We start from the raw sequence: 12,915 nt of genomic DNA on the forward strand, positions 1-12,915 counted from the left end.
AGTAAAAGTAGAAAGTATCCATTATTAAATCTACTTAAGTAAAGTACAGATACACGAAAATTGCACTTAAGTACAGTAACGAAGTACTTGTACTTCGTTACTTCCCACCACTGTATATATATATATATATATATATATATATATATATATATATATATATATATATATATATAGTTTTACAGCTGAACCCCTTGATTGCAATGAAGTCTTATTCTACTGTTAGTTTTACATATTTCTTGGTGTTATTAGTTTTAAAGGTTGGCTTCTAAAGCCTAATCAGGGCAGGGTCTGTAAATTAACCTTTTCCTAGATGACTTATAGGCAGAACCAGAGCTTCTGTAACATTGTTTTTTTTTATGCTGCATTCCTCTGTTTAGGTCTCTGTTTAAATAAAACTGAAATAGAAAAAGAATGACAATATTTCTAGAAATTATTTGGTGTTTTAAAGGAGCTTTTCAAAAAGTGAAATAGCAACGTAGCTTTGGAAAAACAATTTTTGTTTGAATAATATCTAAAAGGTTCCTTATTCGATGTCCAGATAGGTTATGCTGTCACTGGCTGTTGTCCATTTACTATCACTTTACCAGGTGGGCATCATGTCAGGGAACCACAGGCGGCCCAGGTGCTTCGACACCTCACTGTGGATCTGCTCCATGTTGTAGCTGTTATCTGGAATCAAAACCTCCTCCATGATGGACAGCTGCGTCAGCCTGCCCCCGCACATCTTCACAAACTCCACAAAGCCGCTGCAGGTCACCTCGCTCGCACTCACCCAGCCCGATGGCTGTCAGGCTTTTGCAGCGCTTTGCGATGCGGATCAGCTCCTCGTCCAGTGGATTGAGACCGTTGGCGCACACCACCAGCTCCACCAGCCGGGGGCAGTTCAGCCCGATGCGGCCCAGCATCTCTTTGCTCACCGCCCGGCCAAAGTACAGGTGGGTGACCGGGTTCTCCACGCAGAAGAAGGGCCCAAACTCCTCTTCGTAGAGAAAAAAGTACATGACGATGTTGACTTTGGGGGAGTGACGGACCAGAGCCTCCCAGCTGCTTCTCTTGATGGTGTGAAAGTGAGTCTGGCCAGGGTTTTCGCTTACCACGTCGATGCGGAGATGCTCCAAGTGGACGTGCTTTTCAGAGGACAAGGCAAGCAGGAGCTCGTCACTGAGGAGATGGTAGTTCAGCGCCAGTTCCCGGAGGCCATGGCACTGATCTGCCACACACAAAATACCTGAAGAGAAAAAAGAGATGACATCTGTTGGGAATGGAAATCCCGATCGATGAATCATAATTTGTATTGACACACGGAGCATAAAATCAGCCAAGAAAAGCATTCAGACTTTACTTATTTTATTCACTTTCAGCGCTGAAAGGAGACGCTTTTACCATTACATCCGAGAAGAGTTTCTAAAAAAGTCTTTAGCGTCTGAGGAGAAAGAGGAGGGCAGCTGATTATATGGACTGAAGACACTCCCTGAAATCACACCATGTCTCTGTGGCCTGGGAAAACGTTTCTTTTTCGTGAGAAATGGACCTTGGTGTCTAACAGAATCAAACATGTAACTTTTTACTATGGGCCTTTGTCTAACAGCGTGTGACTCTTTCTCGACCTTGGTAAAGCGTCTCAACATTCCCCCTGTTGGGCTCTAAAAGAGCCCAAAAAAGGGAAGACAAACCCTAGAGTAGACACTGTCCCTTCCGGAAAACATCCCCCGAGGCTTTTGCAGATGTTGATATACATAGCTTCATTTCAAGTATTGATGTCTTTCATTCATTTCATTTCATTTCATGTCAATTTTGGGGGTAAAAACGGACAGGGCACCCCTATGCCTCTTAGGCGGTGGATCGCAATCACAATGTCCCCCTTACAAGCTAATAAAGAACATGTAAAGAAATAAAATTGTTAAAGGATGTTAGGGTTAAGATTGGAAAAAGGAAATTCAACCCTCCATGGCATTTACTGTTTCTTTTTTGTGGTGGGAAAAAACTTTGCCTTGCAGTTGTGCAGAGCTTCGTAACCTTCAATTACACATCAATCTTAATTTCAGACCGTAAATTATCATTTCATTTTTGATTTTTTATTTATTTATTTTTAAACCAGATTTGTTTGTCTTTGGTTGGTATTAGCTCAGGTCAACACTATGCCATAGAAGGTTAAAGAACTGTAAAAAAGCAAAATCCGAAAATGTTTTCTGTTTTTTCTTTAGTAATAAAAGTTAAAAGAGATGAATGTTAAATTTAATGACACATGAAATGGTTAAAAGTTATATTGAGGGAATTGTTAGAATGCACTACAATGCAAATTGAATGAAGGGTCAGGATAGTATTTCAAAACTTAATAAAATGCCAAAAGAGATAAAGTGTTGGGTTAATATTTTCAAATGAATAAAATGTAAATGAGTAAGAGTTACTAAAATGCAAAAAGTCAATAAAATGTTAGATTAATATATGTTTTAAAAGTTAAGAACTAAAACAGGAACCAAATTTAATAAAAGGTAAAATGAATAAAAGGTAGATATTACTGAAACGTTAATAAAATTTAAAATTAGAAATGTTAAGATACTATCCTTTAATGTCAATGAAGCAATAAGGAATAATGCGTAAAGCGATCTATTAGTACGTTGATAAACCAAACTTTGAAATTTTAAGGTAATATTTAAAAGTTAATGAACCACAGAAAGGATGCAATGTTAAATGAAATGAAATGGTAAGAAAAGCTTAGAAGTAATGAAAATGGAAAGGCACAGAACATACAACTAACACTAAACAGCAAACCAATAAATCAGGATCAAGGCAGCACAGTCAAAATAAACTGGTATGAATGAACTATGATGAGGAAACAAGTAAAAATGCTTTCTAAGTAAAATGTAATAGTAATAAAGTTTAATCATATCAGTCTCTCTATAGCGAGACCTATCAACGTCAAATCAGTTTCTGTGTGTCCAGATGTTGAGCCGGCGCAGCTCGATGGGAAACCCTGACAGGCCCGCGAGGCTTCAGGGGCGTTTCAGCTGTAAACTGGTCCACCAATCGTGGAAGGCGCCCACAGTCTCACATCCTGGCACACCCAGAAAGGATTGGACTTCATTCTGCAACACAGAAAACACAACAAAAAGGGAAATCAATGGAATATATAAAGAAAATTAAAGTGAAGGAAAGCATCTATTTTTGTCACTAGATACTAGTACTGCCCTTAAACTCTGGAAAGCTGGAGCTCCACGGTCGTCTTTCGGTTCTGGGAAACCATCTGATAGGCAGGTGGGGTTCTATTGGTACCACTGCTCTTCTCTATGTTGGAGGTGATGCACTGAACAGCCAAGGACCTCAGGCAGGGAACAGCAGCATCCACAGGTGATGAGGAGAGCAAGGAGGACGATTCTTTCAGATTGTGCATCATCATGTTTTTTCTTTCTTCTCTTTTTTTTTTAAAAGGCTGCTCCTTGAAGCTGAAGATCAGGTAGTTTTTTTAAAAATATATATACTAAGCCAATAGAGCATCAATAAATCAATGACATTTGTTATTTAAGTTCTCCTCTTAATAATAGTTAAAGAAATGCTTAAATTAAGTAACATATTTTAACCTTCAAAAATAGCTTTGCTTGTTTAAATGTTGGATATTAACAGGATCAGACAAAATCAAAAACCAAACAAAAAATCATGCAAAGATCAGATTATAAAATGAATGTGAAAAACTGCCCACAGTAATGTTTTATCAAAGAAATATCATTTGAAATGTATTTGAATTATCCCTAATAGAAACTTTACCAGAAAATTTAAACCATACATAAATGTTTTGCTTTTGTTATTTTAATCAAGTTCAATCAAATAGTCCTCCTTTAATAAGAAGTAACCCGCTATACTAAAGGCTTGTAACATATTGTCAATAACGTGAAAAGTTAATGATACGTGTTAATTTAAGATCCTTTGTAATATATTCCATTCATGTCATAAAAGATAACCCTGTTTTGTCTCAAACCAAAAACTGTAAATTATGATTATGAGAAATGTTTAGACATTTTAGACAGACCTTGAATCAATAGTTACATATTGCACTAGATCTTTATCTTAATTCTGTCAATCTGTTTGACCCGCTTTAAGCAGTTCCATAATTGCTCATTTGTAAATCCCAATTTAGACCAATTTACTTTGAATCTTCGTATTTTTCTTCTCATTTTAAAACCTCATGTAATTAGCCTGTTTTTTTTTTTGCTTGTTTTTTTTTACAAGAATAAAGTTAACCCTGTCACTCCATATTAAAGTGACTTTATGGTTTTAAATCCCAAAAGTTCTTCGAAACCCTTCTATAAAATATTTATTTAACTGAATTACCCTCTTTTGTAGTGTTTATCATATTTATCAATGTTTTTGTCAGTTTTGGGGAGAAATTTGATACAACTAGATTTATTAAATTATATAATTTTCAGGTTAGACCTTTCTGCATGACTTGGTTAAACAAATTATTTTGAATTATAGCCAGAGAGAAGCAAACAATTTATTCCCTGTTTTAAACAACTCTATTTTGTAGAAATCTATTTGACTCATGACATCATTGTTAATTTTAATGTATTCAATCCAGAATATTCAGTATTACTTTGGAAACTCATTCGAATAGTTAAAACATTTGTGAATTTTGATTTAACCTCTTATATTTTGCTGAAGCCTGAAACATTTCTCAATAGATCAGATTAACTCACAATTTGTAGATTAGATTCATTCCATGCATCTCCCCCTGTTTCTGTATTGAAACACTGTTTAATGTTTCGGTACAGAAACTCCTAAGAAACCCACTCAAATCATTTAGCCCAAATTTCTTTCATTGCTAACTATAACAGTTGGGTTTAATTTAAACAGGGTGTTTACACCTCAGTGAAAGAATTGAATATTTGATTGACAATATGTGCAGTAAACCCATCATTTGGTTCAGTAATTTTCTGAAGAGTAATTTTCCTAAGATTTGAAATGGATTCAAATAAACTTAAATCAAAGCTTGAAATACTAGTCCTCATATTTGTAGCCACTGTAATTTGAGCCAAATAGATTTTAGACTATCCTTTTTTGTATTTGAAGTGTGGCTGGTTGTGCTTTTGTAAATCAGGAAATTAACATTTTTTACCGTACTTTTATCCTTTTTCAATCGTTGTCATGGTGGAGGAGAAAAACACATTAGCCAGATGTTGGACAATCAGAGTTATAATCATTCAGGCAAACAAAATATTTCTGTAACCTGCAGAGAGTCCTAACACTCTGCTGCATCGAGCCTTCACTTGTACCGTTAAACTTATCCTGGGGGTCATATAGCAGAGATCAGAATGCAAAGACAGTAGACCATGAATGTGCTGTAAATTAAACTAAGGTGAAAAAAAGTGGCATCACACAATTCAAAAATTCAAGAAAAACCATTAAAAACTACCAAGTTTTGTTGGCAGCCATTTTGTCTCCAACCTGTAGACTGAGTGGAATCCCAGGGGCCCCGGAGCCCAAACCACATGACCAGAGACGTAGAACCCAGGACCAACCATGGCAACAGACAAGCAGGACCGCCTCTGAGTCTCAGGATGACTTTACATGTGATGTTCCATTTGCCCCATCAGAAGCTGTTCAGGGCAGCATTCAGTCCCGCTGTGCAGAAAAATCTGGACAAAGTGTGTGGCCCCCCCCTTGAGAGAGCGAGGGAGGGACGGAGAGATACAGCATGTCATTGTTTTCAAACCTCCGTATCACGTCGGGCAGAATCCAGTGGTCTTTTCTGCCATAGGAGAGCCTCACAAATCACGCCTGGGTCTCGTCCTGTAGCCAGGTGTGTCCTCAGAGATCACAGTCAAACATCCAATGCGAGATCCTGCAAGCTGCAATTCGTCCTCATGTGACAACAGGAAAAATCCAATCTCACTGACCTCTGTAGAAGCTGTAAGAATCGTCCAATAGGTCTTTGCCCTCAAACAGCAGTCCAGCAGAAGATGGTACAATTCATAGGTGTAGAAAGTGCAAATGTCCAAGTCGGCGTGGCTAAGAACAGCAGAGGGCTGATGCCTTTTCTCCTCGCATGGCCCTGAACCCGCAAAACCCGGCCCCCATGGTCCCCGTCAGACCACAGGAAGCAGAACTGCTAGAGTAAAAACAAAGTAAATTAAGAAAATAAAAGTGTGTGCCCCCTTTTGCTCACATAATTATAAATTAACTGTCTTTTCTGTAGCTTGTGATGTAGATGAAGAGTTGCCTCTTTTTTGTTTCTTTTCTTTTGTTTCAGCCAGGCTCAGGGTCACTGGAGCGGCTCAGATAACGTCCACTGCCTCAGTCTGAGCTCAAAAGATCAAATAGAAATGCCTTAAGATGATTCACCCTCAGATGTTTCAGAATTTACCGGTTGTAGACCCAACTCCTTTCAAAAATCAAACTAAGAAATTATTAAACATTTTTGACAAAATTTAGTATTTCCAGCTTCATACACTTTTCATCTATTGGTTATTCAAATGCATATGTAAAATAATTAATTCAATATTGTACAATTTTACACAAAAGCATCCTTGTGATATTGCCACACTTTAAGACAACCAGTTAAATTTCCTTAATAATTTAGGTCAAAAGAAAACTGTAATCAGTTATTATTTATTCCATTAATGAAAATATTACCATTATCCTGATATTTTTCAAAACTGCTGAGTGTTGTATTTATGTATTGTTTTCTTTTTAGAATTAAAAAATTGTTCATATTTTGTCAGAATTTTTCTCCATGTCCCCTTTGGGGCTCCGTAGAATTTAAAGTACTTTTAACCAAAATGTTCTCAATGATAACAATTAAATCCAACTGTAACTTTATACAATTAAAATTAGAGGTGATGCAGGAAACCCATCAATCTGAAAATAAACATGGCATAGATATTGATTGAAGCTATTCAATTTTATATAACCAATTGTTAATTTAGTAAGAGCTTCTCTATAACTCTGTATTTCAGTCATGCAGGAAGGCCCAGTATAAGAGCTCATTAAATGAACTCACAATATACCAATGTCAAATGAATACATTCATAATTAACCGTATCTTTAAACCGACTAGGAATTAGTCTATTTCTTCTCCACCCCCTGTTGATATAATTTAAAAATTTGAAAGCGATTTTGAATTTACTTTTCTCCAAAACAAAAATTTTACAGGGTTTCACAAGTTTTCCAAATCATCTATCTAGAATTGAAAGTAGACTATCAGATGTTCTAAATGTAAAGTTTTATCAGAAATGTTTTATCTTTATTAAGTTTTATGTTTATCTTTTACCATTTCCCCCTTTTGTTTTCGTATGTAAATGGAAAACAAACATTTCTGACAACAACATTTCTATTGTTCTCAGAAATATTTTTCAGAGATTCTTTTTCTGTACATATTTCTAAAATGTCCAACTGAAACTGTACTGCAAAGGCCAAAAGTTTTATTATTTTAAAGAGTTCAGATCAGAATTTGGATTGCTTTCCTAAAAGGCCGTGTCAATGTTTATTTTGAACTGACAAAAGAAAAACTGATCAGATTTTTCTTTTGTGGCAGAGGAGAAAAAAATGTAGACAAATATTGTGCAGTACTGTAAGATGTCATTGCGTTTCAAATCAAATGTTCTGTTGGACTTGAATTTATGCATCAATTCAATCAAAATTTAAGGCACACAAGTGTTGTGAGCCCATTGTTGTCCAATCAGTTTCTTTTTACATAATCAATCATATCCACTTTAGAAGTTTCATCATATCCAATTTGTGCCTTTCTACCAAGACACGCGTGTGTTTCAAAAGCAGCAGTTAGTTAGTTAGTAAGTTAGTTAGTTTTGTTATTAGAATATAAAAACAACAATCATATTAATAAAAATGAAAAGAAAATAAAACACGTCAAACTAAATGAAACAGTCTCGTAATAAAAGCTATCTGGTTTTAAACCAAAGCTGAAATGTGATTACTCCTTTTCAAATGTATTATTTCCCACTTTGAAATGAGGTAACCGAATTATTTAGATTTAGAATCATTAATTGTCTTTGAGACAAGAATATGTTGCAACCAATTTAATTGAATCTAGAGCTGTTTCATAATCACCCTTTGACTCAAACACATACTCATATTTATTTACCAATTCAGTTCCCTCTTTATGTATTTTAAGGTGACCAAGTTTCAAATGAAAATAAATCCTGTTTTTGATAAGATAATAAGAGAGAAAATATTGTTTAGTCCATGATAAAGTTCAAGTTGCTATAAACCTCAATTTTTCAAGTTTCATTAAGTTTAAATTTAAACCCCTCTACAGCTAAGCTGAGTTTCAAAAACGTCAACACATTAGATGTCACTTTATTTTGTTTTTAATTTGACCTGTTTTGTAATTTCATTCATCTTTCATATAGTTAATTTTATCACATGTGAAAATAGTGAATTGTGCCAGATTAGTTTAGTTCCAATCAGTTTTCCCTTAGCGTCATTTATTCCTTCCAGCCAGTATTACCCCGAAGGCTGTCTGTTTAACAGGTCGCCTCCTTTCATCTGCACCAGGTATTCTATCCCTTTTATTTTGTTTTTCTCTTTTTCCCTTATTTTGATATTCATCATGCTCTGCCAAATAAGTTATTAATGCTTCTATTTGCTCTCAGAGTGTAATCTATGACCTGATGCCCCACTTTGGATCGTATTTTTTCCTTTTCAAGTTCACTCTCCATCTTTTTAGGCTCAAAATTTAGGTTTCAAAAATCACCTCTCTTTTTTTGTTGTTTTGCTCGCACGGCGGCGAGGAAATCAAACGCAGCAGAAAGAATTGTCAACAACCACAGATAAAATCAAAAACCTCCCACTGATTATAGTTCCCCAAGGTTTACCATGGTTTTAAAACACATTACCATAAAAGAGTACATTTTAACACATGGCGGCTGCTCACCGGCAGAAGCTTACACACACAGCTGACAGACACACACAGCTTTACACAGAAATGGATCCACGCTTTTCAGCTCCTATTTTTGTCCTCTTTCAACTCTTATTCTATAGAGGATCAGATCGCGATCAACCTTATCTCATTCTTATCCTATGGTGGACCCTCTCAACACTTTTTGTGTCTCTTGAGTAAGTCCCAGATTGGCTACCGCGTTCTTTTCCGAGGGCAGTACTCCCCGAGGATAAAACCGACAAAACCTAGCCTTAACTTTTCCCGCGTCCAGGAAAAGCGGGGGACGGCCAGTTCCCACTGCAAGCCAATCATCCTTAACACCTAAATCTTCACACCTAAAAACTACTTTATTTCTTCACACCTAAAAACTACTTAGTTTCTCCACACCTAAAAACTACTTAGTTTCTCCACACCTAAAAACTACTTTATTTCTTCACACCTAAAAACTACTTAGTTTCTTCATACCTAAAAACTACTGTTTCTTCACACCTAAATCTACTTTTTCTTGTCTATACTCCTATGAACAGTTAAACATGAATTTGAACAGAAATGTATGAAATTTAGACAACCCTGGGAAACAGTACAGACAACGGCTGATAACTGAAATTTATACAGACCTGAGAAACAGTACAATGGTGTATATTAAGGAACAAATGTCCTTACCTTTCATGTGGGCCCCACACCAGAGTACTGTTCCGGAAAGCCTGCGCCTGAACGGCCAGTCCAATCTCCGCTCATGTGTCAACACAAAACCATCCTCTGCTACCAACTGTTGGGAATGGAAATCCCGATCGATGAATCATAATTTGTATTGACACACGGAGCATAAAATCAGCCAAGAAAAGCATTCAGACTTTACTTATTTTATTCACTTTCAGCGCTGAAAGGAGACGCTTTTACCATTACATCCGAGAAGAGTTTCTAAAAAGTCTGTAGCGTCTGAGGAGAAAGAGGAGGGCAGCTGATTATATGGACTGAAGACACTCCCTGAAATCACACCATGTCTCTGTGGCCTGGGAAAACGTTTCTTTTTCGTGAGAAATGGACCTTGGTGTCTAACAGAATCAAACATGTAACTTTTTACTATGGGCCTTTGTCTAACAGCGTGTGACTCTTTCTCGACCTTGGTAAAGCGTCTCAACACATCACAATGTCAATAACGTTTGGATAGACTGCCCACCCTGTACCCTTGGCTGCAAGGCTGTTCACACAAAAATGTATGTTAACTAGACATTCCCTGTTTAATTTAGTTCAAGCTAGTGTTCAGTCTCTAGACTGGAAAAGTAAAATGTTTTTTGTAAAATATTGACTCCCAATGGTTTAACCCAAATCCATGCCCTATTTCTTAGATTTGTATTTGTAAAAACATTGGAAATATTTACTACATTCCTTCAAGTTCACAATTATGTCTCACCTTACGTGGGCCTATCACATTACATCTCATTAAAACTAATTTGTGTTTGCAAGGTGACCAAATGGGGGAAAATGGCACCATAGACTACATCATTACTATAGTCGTATAGTCATATAACAACCTGCTGGGGAGACATGAGGACAGCTGCTCATCTTCAGAAGCTTCAGGGTGTCGCTGTTGTTGGCCACCAACACCTTCAGAGATGGGTCATCCACCGGGGTGTCATCGATCTTGATGGACGACAGGGACTTGGAGTTCACAAACACGACTGTCAGAGCAGAGACAAAGTGGGCCTGCGGAGGACAAGCTAGTAGTTAGAACAGAACCTTTTCCTTGCAGGAGCCCTTTTGCGTAAAAAGAGCAAGACGGGCAGAGGACTTACCTGAGACACATCCATGAAGCTGAGCCGCGCTGTGGAAATCAACCCTAAGGTTTGGATGGTGCAGTTCACCAGCTGAGAGAGAATGTCGCAGGCCGCCTCTGCAGACTCTGTGCTACTGTCGACCTGATTCAAACAGCAACAGGGATTCATAACTTATTAAAAATAATAAAAGTATAACAAAAATATCAGTAAAGCAAAAAAACAGAACTGCCAAAACAATGTGACAGAGCATTTGGTTTGGATTAGAAAAGGCACATAATGTTTTTTAAAGCAGCTGATCTGTTGGGATCATTGTGGACATGAGGGGGCTGGAAGGTTCTTACTTTGAAGCTAACATACTGCAGGTGTTGGGCGTGCTTCTTGATGATCTGCTGAATGAGGTCGGGGTGAGTGGAGCGCAGGTAAGAAGTGGCTGGCTGATTGAGCTCAAACTCGAACCGTCGCCACAGGTCGGGCGTGTGAAACACGTCGTTCCAGCACCGGCACACGGATGAGGCTCGAGCCCGGTCCAACAGGGACAAGTGCTGGAAGATCTGCAGAACGATGCAGTAGGCCAGGTTGCCCCAGTCCGTTGGTGGAGACAGCGCAAAGCTGGGCTTGTGTCTTTTTCCTGGCTTCTCGTGTTAGGGGAAGATGGGGCGTTTGGAGTTGAGAGCAGACCTTCCACGTTTCATTTTGACACTACTGAGGTTTCTGTGAGGTCGAAGGATTGGAAAGTGTTAAAAAGACAACATAAAGTAGTAAATGTTCAGACGATGGTGAGACATGTTTCAAATCCCAGTCATGGCTTTTCATGGCTTCTCTCCACTTTACAATTGTTGACTACTGTGTGATCTTTCACAGAAAATCTTGATAAAACACACTGAAGTTTGTGGTTTGTTACAAAATTGTATTTTTGTGTTTACCACCGAATAAACATGAAAGAGATCATTTCTCTGGGGGGCTTCAGATCCAAGCAACTAAAGAAAAGTTGACTAATTGAAGAAAAACACAATTCTTGCATGTTTGTAAGTGTATCTGTGTTCCTGCAAAACTTTCTCCAAAAGACTTAAACCTGATGTCAAATATTAATCAGATTCTCTACATGCAACACTATCCATGAACTGCAAGCTTATTCTCTGTATCCACAAAACAGGTTTATTACTTACTGAAACCGCATGTAAGCTGAAAATATAAAATAATCATGTATTCATTGTTTTTTTTCTTTTTATCACTTTACAAACTCCATTTTCTATACAGGATATCCAAGCTCTTTTAACCAAAAACACACACACATTTTAACAAATGCAGAGACAATGAAACAGTTTTTATTTTATTTTGTTTGGGTTTTTTTTTTTTTTTTCAATCGTACCTAACAAAATCATAACACTAAAATGCGCCATTACTTACATTGAGTTGTTAAAAGCATGATTTCCGTCTGAGTTTGGTGCTCTGGAGGTTGAGAAGGCGCCGTTCACCTGGAGCCCTGACCCTCAGTGACTGGGGGGAAGCCTGGCCGCTGCTGCTGCTGCTGCTGCTGCTGCTCTTGATGAAGATGATGATGTGGGACAGCAGGAGCTGCTCCTCTAATGAGCTCTCCTCTCTTCAGCGACAGCTTGACGCGGAGCGGCGGGTACACGTGAGGGCGGGAAAACATGGACCCGCATCTCTGCACTGCTGTGTACACAGCAGCTGAATATTAAACCTGCATCTGTGGGAAATCAACATGTTTAGGTTTGCTTTCACAGAAGACAGTCAGCCCGGCCCCTTGTTTGGTTTAATAGTTCGTGTCAGTCGGTCGCTCTGTTTGAATGAGTGCACGTAGATTTGATCCCTAAACTGTGTGAACGCACGATGAGAAAGTAGGTCAGTGTGTCAGAGTGTGGACACTTGTCTGCGTGTGTGTGTGTGTGTGTGTGCGTGCGTGCGTGCGCGCGCGTGCGTGTGTGCGTGTGTGTGTGTGTGTGTGTGCGTGCGCGCGTGTGTGTGTGTGTGTGCGCGCGCGATCTTGTAAACAAGTATCAGACTGTGTGCAAGAAGGACATCTGTGGCTATTCTGTCACCTTCAGGATTTCCCAGGAGTGAATCTTGGCTATAAATTTTGCTCACAGTGCACCAAAGTTTTCCAGAAGGACATGAGGGCAAGCAAAAGTCTGGTCTATGTTAATGACTTATTTTGTGGTTTTTTTTATTTGTCATTATTTTGTGGAAATCATTTTTTCACTTATGACATTAAAGAGTTTCTTG

The 12,915-nt window shown here is 38.0% G+C and overlaps 1 protein-coding gene across 1 annotated transcript; it reads right to left on the bottom strand.

The window, feature by feature from the left end:
• Positions 1-185: 185 nt before the first annotated feature.
• On the bottom strand, positions 186-12,653 carry fbxl3l (F-box and leucine-rich repeat protein 3, like). Its single transcript, XM_081611682.1, is given in 5 exon segments — positions 186-760; positions 762-1,228; positions 10,429-10,600; positions 10,690-10,812; positions 11,013-12,653. Coding segments are annotated over 5 exon segments (1,293 nt in total). The 5' UTR covers positions 11,364-12,653; the 3' UTR covers positions 186-580.
• Positions 12,654-12,915: the final 262 nt, after the last annotated feature.

The sequence above is a fragment of the Poecilia reticulata genome, chromosome 10, assembly GCF_904066995.2.
Source record: "Poecilia reticulata chromosome 10, P_reticulata-male-v2, whole genome shotgun sequence".
Classification (NCBI taxonomy): domain Eukaryota; kingdom Metazoa; phylum Chordata; class Actinopteri; order Cyprinodontiformes; family Poeciliidae; genus Poecilia; species Poecilia reticulata.